The 15,758-nt window shown below is 36.4% G+C and overlaps 1 protein-coding gene across 3 annotated transcripts in view; it reads right to left on the reverse strand.

Annotated features, from left to right (window-relative positions):
- The window catches only part of LOC109085108 (tubulin polyglutamylase TTLL7-like), an 82,456-nt gene that overhangs the window by 22,972 nt on the left and 43,726 nt on the right, over positions 1–15,758 (reverse strand). For all 3 annotated transcript variants that reach the window (XM_042733376.1, XM_042733377.1, XM_042733375.1), the window contains 4 exons: positions 14,576–14,723; positions 13,295–13,368; positions 9,964–10,099; positions 3,156–3,242 (listed from right to left, as the gene is read on the reverse strand). In XM_042733376.1, the coding sequence (XP_042589310.1) occupies positions 3,156–3,242; positions 9,964–10,099; positions 13,295–13,368; positions 14,576–14,723 (445 nt within the window). The remainder of the gene's footprint in view (positions 1–3,155; positions 3,243–9,963; positions 10,100–13,294; positions 13,369–14,575; positions 14,724–15,758) is intronic.

Genomic DNA, 15,758 nt, shown 5'->3' on the forward strand with positions numbered 1-15,758 from the left:
AGTAGCAACTTTACATGGCCACTCAATCTAATGTTAACCTAGAGAAATGTGTGCTATTCAAGTGTCTGTGTGGAATGTGTCTAAACAGTAGCATTCAGTGCAGGACAGATGGAGGCGTCGGTGTGCTCACTTGCTCTTAAAATACTCCCTAATTTTTGGTCTTTCAGATAAAGGTAATACATCTTTTGAATCTGTAAAGACTCTACGTTTATTTGTGAATAACAAAGAAACGTGCTTCTGTAAAATAATTAAAGCAAACAGGATGCACTTTCTGCCGTCTTGGTCTCTGTGAACTTGAGCGAGAAACTTGGAAACTCTGTGTATGATAAATATATTTATAGAGAGTGAAATGTCTGTTTTCAAATAAGATAAAAAGCAAATAGAAAACATGTGTGTTAGAATGGATGATTTAGGCTACATGAAATATAATGTGTGTGCAATTCACACTGTGCATTGTTTAAGCTGGCTTTCAGTTCAATAAAATAACAAAAAAAACTACATTTTGGATTTTTATTCAACTAAAGTGGGCAGGCTGTGATCTGTACTGTATTTTTACTGTAACTGACAGATTTCGACTAAAATAAATACAACACAGGAGTGGGAGGGAATGGGAGTCATTCTTCTGGCACTGGGACGGGGGGAGGATTTTTTTTGTGGGAGTGGGACATGAGAGGTTTGGAAATCCACTCACGTCTCACCCTCTAATTTGAAGTATACTATATTTCATACTTCCTTTATAATAACTTATTTTCAATAGTATTGCATCATCATACAATTTTGATTTGATTAAGTCATAAGGCATAATGGGATACAAAATGCATTGTCTCTTACAAGAGGTCTTCCTTTATAAAAGTAGAGTCTCATAAATTTGCATTCCTGTAGTTCAAATGGGTTCCAATAGGTTTGATTCCCAGTGAATGGATGAACTGAAAATATCTATACAGTACCTTGAATGAAAAAAGTTCTGACAAATGCATAAAGTAAACATTTAAAAAAAAAAAACATTTTTGCTTCAGGGCTGGTTGGTTCAGTTCATGGTTTAGAACTCCTTACTGACAAACTTTTTAAAAGAGAAAATTTATGAGAAAAATATGAAACCAATGACACCAAAAATACATATATTTAGTAGACTAAATATATAATTCAGATAATTGTCATTATCGTAATTTGTTGCACTAACTTAAAGTTATCAAACAATAAATTCTAAATTAAATATAGCTGAGTATTAAAAATTCATAACAGCAGCTGGGTTATTAGGTTCCCTTTCAGTCGGTCACTCTCGACGTCATGTCAGTGACCGACGAATTGGGATATTGCTTCGATAGACCAAACTACTTCAAGTGTAAACTAATGAGCCAATGGACATTGGCCTGCAATTATTGCATCCAGCTGCCGCTGATCACAGCGTGAGTATTAGAAGGCCGCAGGTGCAATGCGTACCAGCTTTTCACTTGCTGGGTGGAGAATCTTTTGTTTTGTTTTTTTCCCGTCGTAAAAAGGGCTGTAAAAAGGCTGACGGTACCCAAATACTCTACAAAAGAGAAGTTTCCTTTATTTCTGGGTCCCAGGAGGGCACGGAGAGTTGTGGACGGCCAAGCACCAGACCTCACTCATCCTCCTCCCTCGCCAGATAGCAGCAATGGGCAGTTCGAGAGCATCAACAAAGGCCCTACTCACGCACCCTTTGCCATCCTGCGTTTCCCGCTTCTCGCACAGACACTGTGCAAAGTCCAGGAGAACAAGGAGCAAGTCTTGCTAGAAGTGCCGTATTGGCCCACTCGGACCTGGTTCCCTGAACTAGTGCTCCTCGCGACAGCCCCTCCTTGGCCAATTCCTCTGAGGAAGGATCTACTGACTCAGAGATGGGGCACTGTTTGGCACCCGTGTCCAGACCTTTGAAAACTCCTGGATGGGACGTGGGGGTTCTAGGTGACCTACCCCAGGAGGTAGTGAACACCATCACTTCGGCAATGAGACACGCTTACGCCTTGAAGTGGAACCTGTTCATCTCGCCGATAAGACCCCCGAAGATGCCCGATTGCAGTCATGCTTTCCTTTCTGCAGCAAGGGCTGAAGCAAAGGCTGTCTCCCTCCACCCTCAAAGTCCAGGTTGCTGCTATTGCTGCGCACCATGCCCCGTGAATGGGAAGTCTCTAGGTAAACATGACCTCGTCATCAGGCTCCTTAGAAGGAGATTAAATCCTTCCCGGCCCCCCTCAATACCCTCTTGGGACCTGACTCTGGTGCTAAAATCACTATAGCAGAGCCCATTTGAGCCTTTGCATTCAGTTGAGCTAAAGTTTCTTTCATTGAAAATTCTGCTCCTGCTTGCACTGGCCTCCATCAAGAGGGTAGGGGTTCTGCACGCATTTTTTCGGTCGACGATTCATGCCTAGAGTTTGGGCCAGCTGACTACCAGGTAATCCTGAGGCCCTGGCCCAGTTACATGCCCAAGGTTCCCACTACACCCTTAAAAAAGACCAAGTGGTGAACCTGCAAGCGCTGCCCCTGGAGGAGGCAGACCCAGCCCTGGCTTTGCTCTGTCCCGTCTGAGCATTAAGATGCTATGTAGACCGGACACAAAGCTTCAGGTCCTCAGACCAGCTCTTTGTCTGTAACGGAGGCCGGCAGAAGGGGAATGCCAACTCTAAGCAGAGGATGGCCTACTGGATTGTGGATGCCATAACCCTGGCTTATCAAGCACAGGGTGTGCCCTGCCCGTTCAGGTTGCGAGCGCACTCAACTAGAAGTGTTGCATCCTCCTGGGCGCTGGCTCATGGCACCTTGCTGACAGATATTTGTAGAGCTGCAGGCTGGGCAACCCCCAACATGTTTGCTAGATTCTATAGCCTTCGTGTAGAGCAGGTATCCTCCTGTGTTCTCACTTCAAATGGGTAGAGTGGCACAGAGAGGCTCGGGTTTGTGTCAGCTTGCTAAAACTGCTAAAAGAGTGTCCGCACTGTAGACTCTGTTGAGTTCCTCCATCACCCTAGGCAGCTGGACGTGGTGGAACGTCCGGCGCCAGGCCTTCATGATGAATCCGTGGGAACCATGGAAGGCTGGGTTCCATATTGAGACCTAAGCGGTACTCACATGTGTATAGATGCTAATTTTGACAGCACTCATTTTTTTACCTTTTACCTTATACTATATACCTTAGGTCCCTTTTGTTTGGAGGTTTTTCCCATCAGTTTCTCATCATCCAGTTCACACTGCTCCAGGAGGTCTAGGATATCTTCCTCCTGCAGAACAAGTCACAAACAAAAGCAGAAGACAGTCTTAATTTTTAACCTTTTCATGTGGATATGCACTCAGATGAATACTTTTTTGCACCTCACTTGTGATTTTACTGCATGTCAAAAGAAAATAAGTGAAGTACAAGTTACTAAATTCACAATGTGTATGAGAGAGTTACGACAGAGATTTTAATAACATCTTTCATTTAAGCTTCAGGAGTTTTAGTAAGTTTGATTCATTTCCATGAATCAGTTTATAGATGATTATTTTTTTAATCTAAATCTGTCAATTTGCATATGGATTATATATTGATTATTTATAACCAAATGTACAATGTATATCAAATTACCTTCAGTTTGGTTGAAATAATGGATGCTCAACCTTCTCAGGTGATATTAAATAAATAAATATCTAAATCAAATATCACCAAAAAAAGTAGTATATAATCAACATATAATTTTAGCTATTTTCCTAACATATGCCAGCTCATTCTTTGCAAAATCAGGAACAAACACATAACGTAGTTTTAGTGAGGCCTCTTAATTCCAAAATATTTTAAACACACTATTATCTTGTCTAAACTATGAGTAATTTCTGGAAAAAAAAAATAAAAAAATCTAAATCAAAACAGCACGTTGCATGACACCTAAACAATTTCTTGGCATAAATCAGAGCCATGTGTTTAGCCCAAGTTCAGGAATCCATCTGGAATATAAATCATGCTCATTCCTTCTTACAAGTCACTGTATCTGAACCACACTTTGAGTTTAGCACATCATAATCTATATAGAATTTCTTCTTGTCATTTCTTTCAAATAAAGCACTCTGTTGTTGACTTGGAAGTATGGGGTCACTGCACAGTTCACATGAGAAAAGCGCTCATAACATTTAAAGACTCCAAAATTACAGTTTCCTGGTATTACAAATTGCACACGACTAATTCTTTTTCCATTCAATTTTAAAAATCACAGCCAATGATTCAGGCAAGCAACACCAGCTAATTTAAACACTGTAAAACATATTATCAATATGATTAATTATATAGATTCCAATAATAGTATAACACTTTTCCTAAAAAAGTGTCAATGAATCCAGCTGTCTTTAAATGATGTATTTCACTTCGACAGCAGTGTCCCATTTATGCTGACTGCTGCTTGAGCTTCCTGCAGATTCCTTTAAGATTTTTCCTTTACCCTGGAGTTTATTCAGGTCTTCCTGAAACTAAGCTTGCACTCTCCTCTTGGGATGAATTTGATGGGACAGAACAGCCTGGACAGACCGCCAGTAGTCTGAAACAATTATTACATACAATAGTGGACTTAAAATATCTTTAAACCCCTTTTCGACTCATAAGACTCTACAGTCCTTCTTCATGAGGGGGCTCAAGCAGTTATTTTGATATTGCCATGGTGTACTTCAATGCTTATGGACCAGATTTTTTTTTTTTTTAGATTTAAATAAGGTTTCAATAAAGGTTTAAATAACCTTTCTTCGTATCATCTAATTTGCACTTGACTCCACATAACTGATGTATTTGATTATAATTTGAAAAGGTACTTGATGTAGTCAAAAATAAAATATATTCTATTTTATCTATTAACACTGCCTAAATGCCAATCCAATTTCTGTGTCCTAATATGCAACACTTTTAATATTTTTTTAACCTATAATATAGATAATATAGAATTTTTTTCTTTCTTCATTTTTCTTTCTTTTTCTTTTTCTTCATTACTAACTCGGAACAGTTATACCAAATTAACAATTTTATTGATAGTTATCATTTTTTAAATAATAATAAAAAAACATCACAAAACAGGTGTTTTTAATTTAATTATATTCAATAACATTCAAACTACTTTTATGTTTATATATATTTTTATATTATATTTAACTTTTTAGATTTATAATATTTCAGTAATTTGACTTGAGGGATATTATTAGACTGCTAATCCAAAATTACATTTTAATCTTAAAAAATGCCTGAAGGTCTGTCAGCTGGTTCATACAAATAAATGTAGTAGGTTATTTCTAAACAAAGCAAGATTGGTTAATAACAGTACTTCAGATAAGAAAAGGGCAGGAGAGCAGCTGTATAACAAACAATAAATGTATTTGGGTGAAGACTGAATCATCACAGTCTCAAGAATTTGATCAATACTGTTCTGAATTTGCTTCAACATATTTTCTTCTTTCTTTCTTTCTTTCTTTTTTTTCCTCAAAACCGTAAGATGTGTGTTTCACAGACTCTGATGTTTCTCCATTACAAATGTCGCATGCTTTTCAAGCAGAAACATTATCCCAGCTGTAACTCAATAAGCCAGGCATTGATCTGTTGTTCTGGCTCAGATGGAGAGAGATTTTAAGTGCATTAAAATCTGTTCTTTTGCTCATCACCGCCTTCCATTCTTCCCCAAACAGAGTAAGACTCATTGTTCAGGCAGTCGGGGAAGAGAAAAAAGGCCAGAAAAACCTCACACTCTGACTGCAGGTGACGAGTCAATATTTGCCAGTGCTTGCTACCGTTAGATTGTTATGAAATTTGTTTTTGTTGCTTTGATTTGGGTGGAAACTCACAAAGTCGATTTTGGGATTATTTTGTGTGTCAGGGCACAGACGTGAGGACATAAGAAAAATTTTGAGGCAGGTGTGTGTCTAATACAGAGGACGCATTTCCAACAAGAGTTTTCTTTTTGTTATCGCACGTTACAATAAGTGGCAATTGGGTGCTGGAACTTGCCATTGTTAATGTTTTACCGATTGCTTGTTGCAGTTGTGGAAAGCAAGAAAATAACAGAGCAATGTTCTCTCCTGCCGCAGCTTTTCACATCTATTCACAGCTTGCTATGTATTCTAGAGGAAGCGCAAAACAAAATGCAAACAAATACATCACCATTCACTTTTTAAATTGACTGATGTATGTAAGAAATGTTGGTATTAACATAAAATGTTATTTTCTGGATGGAGTATAACCATCTGGTCACACTCAAAGCAAAAATATTACCATTAAAGAAAGTTATTGAGGTTAAATAAAAAGAACTCTGATTTCATTTTCTTTTATTTTTAGAATTTTAATTTAAATTAGTCTTAGATTTCTTAATATATTAATAAGATTAATATATCATGAATCAGTTAAAATCATGTTTTATTTTTGTAATAATTTAAATATTAATAATTTACTAATCATCCTGTGGCTGCCTGAGACCAACTGTACTAGAGTAATGAGTCATTATTAAAGGAATAGTTAAAAAATTTAAATTCTGTCATCATTTAATCACTCGCATGCCGTTTCAAACCTGTAAGACTTCTGTTTATCTTTAGAACACAACCACAACAAAGATATTTTTAATATTATCTTATCATTAAACAAAACTTTCACACACACACACACAAAAAAATAATAGATCAAATTAAAATTAAATTAAATAATAAAAAAAGACATTGTGACATAATCAATATGAATCGTATACCTGTAGTTTATTCCACTTTTATTTTATGTGAGCTATTCCATGTATTTATCTATAAGTCCATCTATTTATCTATGATCTACAAAAAATTACATTTCAGATATATGCAGTTATGCTACTAGAATTTATTGTTTACCTTACTCATGTGTATTTAGGACATTTTAAGATATTTCTAATCATTATGTTATGGCAAGAGGAAACCTAATCTGACAAATCCTGATATCTGGATTTTTTTTTTTTTTTGGAACATTAGTAATAAAAGTAAATTAAAATTAAATTATCCAAAACTATCTTAGCAGACCTGTTCCCATAAAATGTTTTACACAATATCAGTAAACAATAGTATACACATTTTTATAAAAATAGTATACAAAAAAGGTTTAGTTTTTCGTTACCATTTTCCACCCTCTCTATGATTCCTGGCATAAAACAGGCCTTTTTTCTTTTTGTCTTCTTTTTTTTTTTTTTTTTTTGCTGCTGTGCTTTTAAGATGTAAATGCATCTTTGCATGTAAAATTAGTAACAGTGCTTTGCTTCGAGCTGTGAGCTTTCTTTCGGGTCCAGTATAGTTTGTGCTGCCCCATGTTTTTGTACCACCATTACATTGTGACAGCTAAAAAACAAACCACGCTGAATGTGTATGTTTATTTCACTTAAGAATATTTATTTTGCTTCAAAATCTCAACCACTATTCACTGCCATTTTAAAGCTTGGAAAAGCCAGGATATTTTTTTAGTATACCTCCAATTGTATTTGTATGAAAGAAGAAGGTCTTATACACATAGGATGGCTTGAGGCTGAGTAAAGCATAGGGTAATTTTAATTTTTGAGTAAACTATCCCTTTAAGGCTACCAAACAATGTAGTCAAAAACGGAAATGTTTTTCCCTTGCGTTTTTAAAAAGTTTCATGTATACACGACCATGTTTTAGAAACGATTTGCGTTAACACATATCCGCGAAAACGGCCAAAACCGCTGTATTACATATGCCAGGCCAGTAGTTGGCACTGTCACCTTGTTAGTAAACAGTACCTACAGGGAAGTGGCGATTATATGTTGTATATGATGCGTCTCCGCTGTTGGTTGTAATATTGTTGAAGTAAATCAACACTTTACTGAAGAAGCATTAGCAAACTATTGAGCAACAACAACAGTACTATGTACTTCATTGTTGTGTATGTTTGTTCACGCTTGCATTTAACATTGACACGTACTGCGCATGTCTACATACCTAACACAAACTACGCACACGCATGTCGTTAACGTTTTCAAAGATTCCCGTCTACACAGTGTCTACACAGAAACAATAACAGTGCCGTTTTCAAAAACTTGCACTTTGAAACCCTTTTTAAAAAATATGCGTTTTCAGTCCCCAAAATGCTATTTTTGTGTAAACGAACAGGCAAAACGCATAAAAAGTTTCCCGTTTTCGGGTTGAAAATGTTGTCGTGTAAACAGCCCCTAAGAATTTACAAAGCGACAGGTGCTACACACAGTTTCCCCATAGTTTACTCTTGTTGGTAGTTCTTCTAGTGTTTAGGAGTAATAATATTTCTCCCTTTTACTCAAACATGATGGAGTAGGTCAAGTTTCCGAACATCAAATGGGTGCTTTTGACATGTAAATTTGGCCAGTGATTATAATCCAGTGATTCCTGAACAAGCCATTTTGGCAGCAATAGTAAGTATATAGTAAAGAGTAATGTGATTACTGTTTAGACAGAGTAATTAGTAAAGAATTCCCCTGAAAATAATAGAAAAGTAATTACCAATTAGTAATTACTTATTTTGAGTAACTTTCCCAACCCTTTGTAAATTTGTGAGGGGTAGACAGGCCCTAGACTAATGTTAAAAGCTCAGGGTTGCTGAGAAACTGAAGCGACATTAACAAACTCACAGACAGGAAGGTCAAAGACCAAATGGCAATGGCACGAACTCTGGCTTTTGAATCTTTCCCAAATAAGCCAGACACCAGCGCCATAGGAAACAGCTCAAGCACTCCCCTGCCATATCAGCAGACGGCTCCCGGCTCAAAACTACAACCTGCCTAACAACCATCTCCATTCAAACTCATGTGCAGCCCCACTCCAAAGTCAGATTTCAGATTCCATCAATGTGAGCTATGAGTTCCAACAATATGCCACATTCATATGCATGGGTACACAGATCCGGCCTTGAAAATCCCTGTAAAATGAACATCCAGAGGTTTCGGAGAGGTTGTGCAGCACAATAATGAACTCCAGCTGAATAGAGAATCTTAGAACAGAGGCTTTCATTAAAAAAAAATTAAAAAAAGAAACTGCTTAGAAATGCAGCAGGACAATAAAGCTAATAAAGATTTTAAAGCATTACGTAACAATTATATTTTTACTGTATATTTTATAATAAAAAAAGATTTCATGATAGTTGCCAAGGCTTTTTTTTTTCCTTTGGTATTTTAATTCAACTTGTACGGTGTTATTCTTATATTTATTATTACAATATTTATTAGCAAAATTTTGTATTAAAAAAAAACAACATATTTAGTGAAGTGGTAGTTTTAGGTCAGTTATACACATTATGGTGTTTCTAGAGTAAATCAGTCTGATTATATATGGTTTAATGCTGGCAATCTCATCAAACAAGCACATTATTCTCCATTGGAAATGAATAACTTCTAGTCTGTCACAGTGACTTTATTCTTATTTTAAATGTTAATACTTAACTCTTTTTTATTAAGGCTTTCTATAGCTCCTCAATGTTTTTGTACCACATGAATTGCAGTTGGCTACATTTTTTATAACCTGTAGTGTTGCCAACTACTTTTCCAAAATAGCTAGCTTGACTACTATTTTAAATTATGAGTAGCTGTTAGTTTGAAAAGTAACATTTCCCAAATAGATTTCTCAACACTGCTTATAGATTGTCTAGATTCTGTTTGGCCTTAACAGCCAGTCAATGGGCTAGATTTATCATCTACTAGGCAAAAAGTCTCAGAGCTTATAGTAATAGCAAGCTCTCCTCAACAAGCCACGTGGTTTTTGAGGTATCATTCATGTCCGTAGCTCAAACAGTTTGTTTAATTCCCTAACCCTATGAATGAACAATAGCAATGCTGATGGTTGCCTTCAACTGCACTAATGAAAACCAGATGGCCACAACAAGAGTTAGGAAGTAAAATACACATCCACATTTCTTATTTTAAATGCAAAAGAGCAAGTGGAAAAGAGATAGAAAGAAGGAATAAGAGCAAAAGATTGTTCGGTTGTGTCTCAGGTACATGCCTTCATTCGTTTCAGTGGATTATTCATTTCCTTTTGAAGTGAAGCTGCTCGCCCAGCGAGGAATGTCTGAAAGGCAGCTGAAAGGAGACTCTCATATTTCTCCAAGAGCAGCTTGTCATCTGGGGGGTAAATACGTCTGTATGGAGAGAGGGAGAGAGAGAGAGAGTTTTATCTGATTATCTGATTTAACAGTCTGGTCTGCCTGCTTTTCTAATCACTTAAACAAACCTCAATCGTTCTTTTCACACATGCATTTGTCCATTAATGGTGTGTATATACTAATGATTAATAAACTTGTCTTTATATTAGACGTTAAGACTAAACAAAAGCCAGAGACGTGTAAACCTTTGTCTTTATCTATGTGATGGATCTTCAGATCAGCGCCATATTGGGTCGGGGATATAATCAAAACCAGCAACTGGCTGAGCTTCAGGACCCGGATTTTACGTTAGACATCAGATGGCGACCTGCTACGGTACCAGAATTATGCAAACAACACCTTGAAATGTATTAATATTACTGGCAACACTTTACATATGAGCAATAAGCAATATATTGTTACAGTATGTATTTAATCTTTATTAACATTAGTTAATAAAAACACAACTTTTCTTAGTTAGCTCATGTTAGCTCAGGTCTATTAAATAATATTATCAGATACAACTTTTGATCGAAAATAATGAAAAAATGTTACTAAATGTTGAAATTAGCAATAACTAAGATAAATAAATGTTTTATAAGTATTTTTCATTGTTAGTTCATTTTGTATAAATAACATTAGCAGGGGCTAGTTGCAAAAACGTTAAGACGTTAAAAAACGTTAAAAAGTGTGATTTACCGGTTTGATGTATTGCACTTATCTGTACGATCAAAACTGAAAGTGTAATTTAAGTTCTTTTCAGGGTTATCAGGAGAAAATACCCCAAAACGCGTATACGCGTTAATCGACTCCAAAGGGTTAAACTAATACTGGGATAAATATTGTATTAGTATTAGCTATTTAAGAGGTGACAAATGTATTTGTGCAAAAATATCATACAGTTTGACATGATCAACAACAAAATATGTGGGACAGTTGATAATGTAAGCATTAATGTAGAGTCAAGATGAACTTGTACCATCCCGAAATGGTTTATTTAGAAATAATGATTGTCAGAATGCAAGAATTATCCTGCTTATTATACTGACTACTTATCAAATACATAAATCAAGAATATTTCAATACAGATTGCAACATTTGACCAATCAGCATCAAGTATTCCAGAAAACTGTCTAAAAAGAATGTTTATTTTGGTATCATAAATTCACACAATTACTGTATATAGCTACAGTAGCTGCATTTTTTATTCTGCATTGTTCTTTCCGTCTGACCCAACATTTGAGAAGCACTGAACAAAATAATGGTAACACCTCAAACTAAATAAACAGTGAAGGGTATAGCGAGCGACATATTTCCACATTTCAGCCTAATAAATTACACTTACTTGGCGTGTGACATTTAAAACAGCTCTTTTGGATTCCGGCTTCAACGTAATCAAAAGCTCAAGTAAATGTAAATGTTCAGATCAGACGATAAACCGCCCCAAATCCATTAAGAGCTACAAGCACGATGGACAAACTTATGTGGGAGAAGTAATCTAGTAAGAGTAAGTGGGCTTAGTCTTTGGCATATGGCACATGTCTGAAATCTGGGTCTGACCCACAAACCTCAAACACTTTTTTTTTTCATGTTTCAGCATCTTTTGGGGTGTTTTTATTTAGAGTTGAACAGAACAGCATTTACAGGCATAGGCATAAAATGACCTATTTAGGAAGAGGCATTCGTTTCGTATTCCTCCTCTGAGGCTCTGACGTGGAGGCTCCATATTAAGAAGTGATTTGTTGCAATTACAAACTGACTGGAAGAATTTTTTATTTTTATTTTTTTTGCAAGATGCTAAATGCTGCAATTTCTCTATGAAGAAGCCACCCAATATGGTAGATACAAAGGGTTAGTTTAGATGCTTGTGTAATGAGGTCAAGTTAATCAAGTCTTAATGGCAGGTATTCATCTGGCAGATCTTAGTGTCTGAATTTGAATGTAACAAATGACAAAAGTATTAAAAGCAAGAAGCATTTGGCTTCTTTATAAAACATTAGCAGTCATTAAAGTAGTGACCTGGAGTCATCAACAATCTCTGATAGATATAGATAAAAATACTGACAACTTTTGGTCCTTCTAGACCAGCGCTCTCAAATTAGCAGCCATAAGTGAGGTAAAAAATACATTTTATCCTGCAAATAAATTTTAATTTAGTTACAAATTTTCTATAATGCTGTCTATGATTTACTTTGGCCTTGTATGTGGGTACAAAGCGACACACCCTATTTTGGTGTCCACTTCAAATTAAATATACAAAAGTGAATTTATATACAGTTAGAAAGCAATAAAATGGCAAAATATGGGTGGAAATTATGGAAATTATGTTCCATCATCATTCAGCATAACAGATATATTCATGTAAAAATAAAACAACATACTTATTCCAGCCTGTACTTATTAAAATATATTAAATAAAAAGTGATCCTACTAGATTTGATTAAATTTTTATCGATTTAAAAAAAATGAAAAAATAATAATTCTTGATGTCAAATGGGCAAAATCTAGCGGTTTGAAGGAGAGCGGCAAAGGTTGGTAATGATTTAAAATTACAATTAATTAGGCTGCACTGTCATCCTTAAATAGAGTCTTTTAATGACATCTAATGATTTTACTTCTAAAAATCCCTTTTTTTTCCTGTTATATGGACTATTGTTACACTGAATGACATTCTGGAAATCATGGTAAAAATGTATGACAGACATAATTTTTTGCTCAGAAAAATAAACAAACAAACAAACAAACAGGACGCAATAAAGTATGGGATAATTTTAAGCTGTATTAAACTGTAAATGTTTGAAAACCCCTTTTTGCCTTTGACCTAAGTATGCATGTATATATATATATATATATATATATATATATATATATATATATATATATATATATATATATTGTTTTTTTTTGTCGTTGTTTTTTTTTCACAAATGTAACCTTTTATATTAACAGGGTAAACAGAATGTTACCCAAAGAATGGATTCGAACATGATTCGGTGCCTTATTATCCCCCTTTTCTGCCTATGAAGGCAGAATATTTCAAGTTTTAGAAACAACTCTTGTCCTTGTTTTGTCCTCACATGAGAGGCTAAGAAATTGTTTCATACTGTTACATCCCAAACCAAGCCACAAGAGACCCCACAGGTGTAAGCGGGCATTCTTACAGGATAACAATCGTCAAAGCGGCTCCCCTACCTGTAGTTCCCCAGGTGCCGCTTTTCGTGCTCGTCCCTGGAGACCTGCTTGCGGACTTGGGCCAGTCTTTCTTTCTGAAAACACAACACAAGTGAATAAGCAGTGAGAAGCAGGTAGAACAAAAAAGAAATAAAGCCCTGTTTCTGTTAGTGCTATACTGCAGTGTAATTTAGCCACCCAAAACCCAATAACAATGGCACCGAATGACTCGTTTCACATATTACGAGGCAACTTAATGAAGTCTGAGAGTTAGTGAGCTCGAATAACAGCCTCTCCTCTACACTTGTTAATACAGGGGGCCCATTCATAATTCATATAGATTTAACTCCCACTGTACCATTTTAATACATCAAAAACTATAATTGTGGAAAGGTCAGCTGGTCAATTTGCAGTGGCGCAGCAGGGTGTCTTCTATAATAGTCACTGATCTCTGCTAAATGCTGGTACAGGCATATTCGCTCAGCCCCCAATCCCCAAATCTCACTCTTCTTTTGCATCTAGCTTTGCCCTTTGAAAATACCACCTACCTGCAGTCATCTCAACCTCATTCATCTCTTCATATAATAAAACGTTGATCGAAAGACCAATCAAGAACTGGTGCACAAAGCACCTTCTACTAACTGAACTTCCTGGAAAACGTGCTTTGTCTGTACATATGCGGAATATGAATATTTAAATATCTTTTTTGGCTTTGGGAGGTTTGTGCAAGTTAAGTAATCAGATTACTTTTTCAAGTGACTAGTAAAGTGACACATTACTTTAAAACTTACAAAAAAAGTAAGAGAATTACATTTTCAAATAAGTAATGCAAGTTATTTTGTTTTTTCCATTTATTCACTGACAGCTCTCCTGTGCCCATGTTGAGAGAAATTGGGAGTGTGATGGAGAGACACTTCCTGTAAAAGGCCTTTACAGTTGCCAAAAATATAAGTTTTGGGTTTTTTTAATTAAAAAACAAGTAATCAAGCCCAGCCCAAGTGAAAAAATGTAATAAAAAAACATAACGGCAAAGTAAAACGTAACTAAGCAACGCAATTAGTTACTTGGAGTAACGCGATATTGTAATGCATTACTTTTAAAAGCAACTTTTTGTTGATGGAGAAATAAGACAAAATAGGAGAGATCTGAATCTTCTTTTTCAACATGAGCACCAAGCCTCAACAAGTCTGGAGCAAGTGCACAAACTGCTAATCCATGGCTCCAACACTAAATGCTATTTTGCTTCATTACTTAAACATGACCTAATAAAATGTTGCTTTCTAATTGCTAAACAGGCCTCACCAGCTCTTCTCTCCTGCGCTCCAGTAGGTGACGTTGTCTCTCCCATTCCGATGATCCGGCCGTGAGTTTGCGCGTTGATCCCTGTCCATACAGCCGTCGCTGGGCTTCTGCCTTCTGCTGGGCCAAATTCCGTCGTTTATCACTTGCTCTAGGTAAAAAAAATAATAATAATAATAAAACACACAATAAAATAAAAGGAAAGGAAATGCTCAGTAATAGCACTCAAAGTAGCCCAAACTCCCAGCCGGAATCCTGACAGACTCCGAGACTCCATACATCACTTGACTTGACAGCATTCAGCACTTCAAGATTTCATCGCTCACTGGCCCTTCAAATTTGCTGTTGTAAGTGGCCACTCAGGGTCAGTGGGCTCCTGAACCACTGGGGAACCCTCTCGTTTTATTGATACGACTTTCACACTCCGGAGTTCTTGTCGCTGAGTTATTGGTTTTGTCCTGCCACTGCTGGGGAAATAACACGGGAGTCGCTTTGATATGTTACTGGTAGAACTCAGCTGGATCAGTTGGGACACAGTAAACGTCTGTGGAGACTTCCAAGAAAATCACTGCGACAGAATGGCAGCAATGCATCCTGAAATCTGATCCACTGCTGGATTGAGTTTGTCTGCTGTTGTTTCCTACTCTAGGACCATTGTTGGGCCACTCTGGTATATTTAGTACAAAAGGTGGACCTGGGATTTGAAGGCCAGGTCTATGATAATCAATCACAGGAAAGCCTGTGTACTGACATACAACTACACGCACAGGCAATCACACAAACTTTTCCCAAATTCACGACATTCCCACAAAAACACAATCCTCACATAAACACCCTTCAGGTTAAATACAATCAAATCGTAGAAAACAGTTTGAAAAATCAGTATTACCCTCAATATTTACAGTAATATACTTACTGGAACATACAACTGAAGTGTATTGAGTGATTATACAGCACAGTAATAAACATTAAAAAAGTCAATTTAATGGTATTTGCACCATTATTTACCGGCCAAAAAAAGCATGTCTTAACCCAGACGCTAATTTGAACTGCTCTTGGTAGATTGTGTTGATCATTATGGAAATGATCTGACTGTGTCTGTATTTTAATGTGTGCCTTGTCACTAAATCAACCACAGAACTTTCCACTCCCATTGGCGCTTTTCTGCGATTGCACTCTAATTTGC

Source organism: Cyprinus carpio, chromosome B11, assembly GCF_018340385.1.
Source record: "Cyprinus carpio isolate SPL01 chromosome B11, ASM1834038v1, whole genome shotgun sequence".
In the NCBI taxonomy this organism is placed as follows: domain Eukaryota; kingdom Metazoa; phylum Chordata; class Actinopteri; order Cypriniformes; family Cyprinidae; genus Cyprinus; species Cyprinus carpio.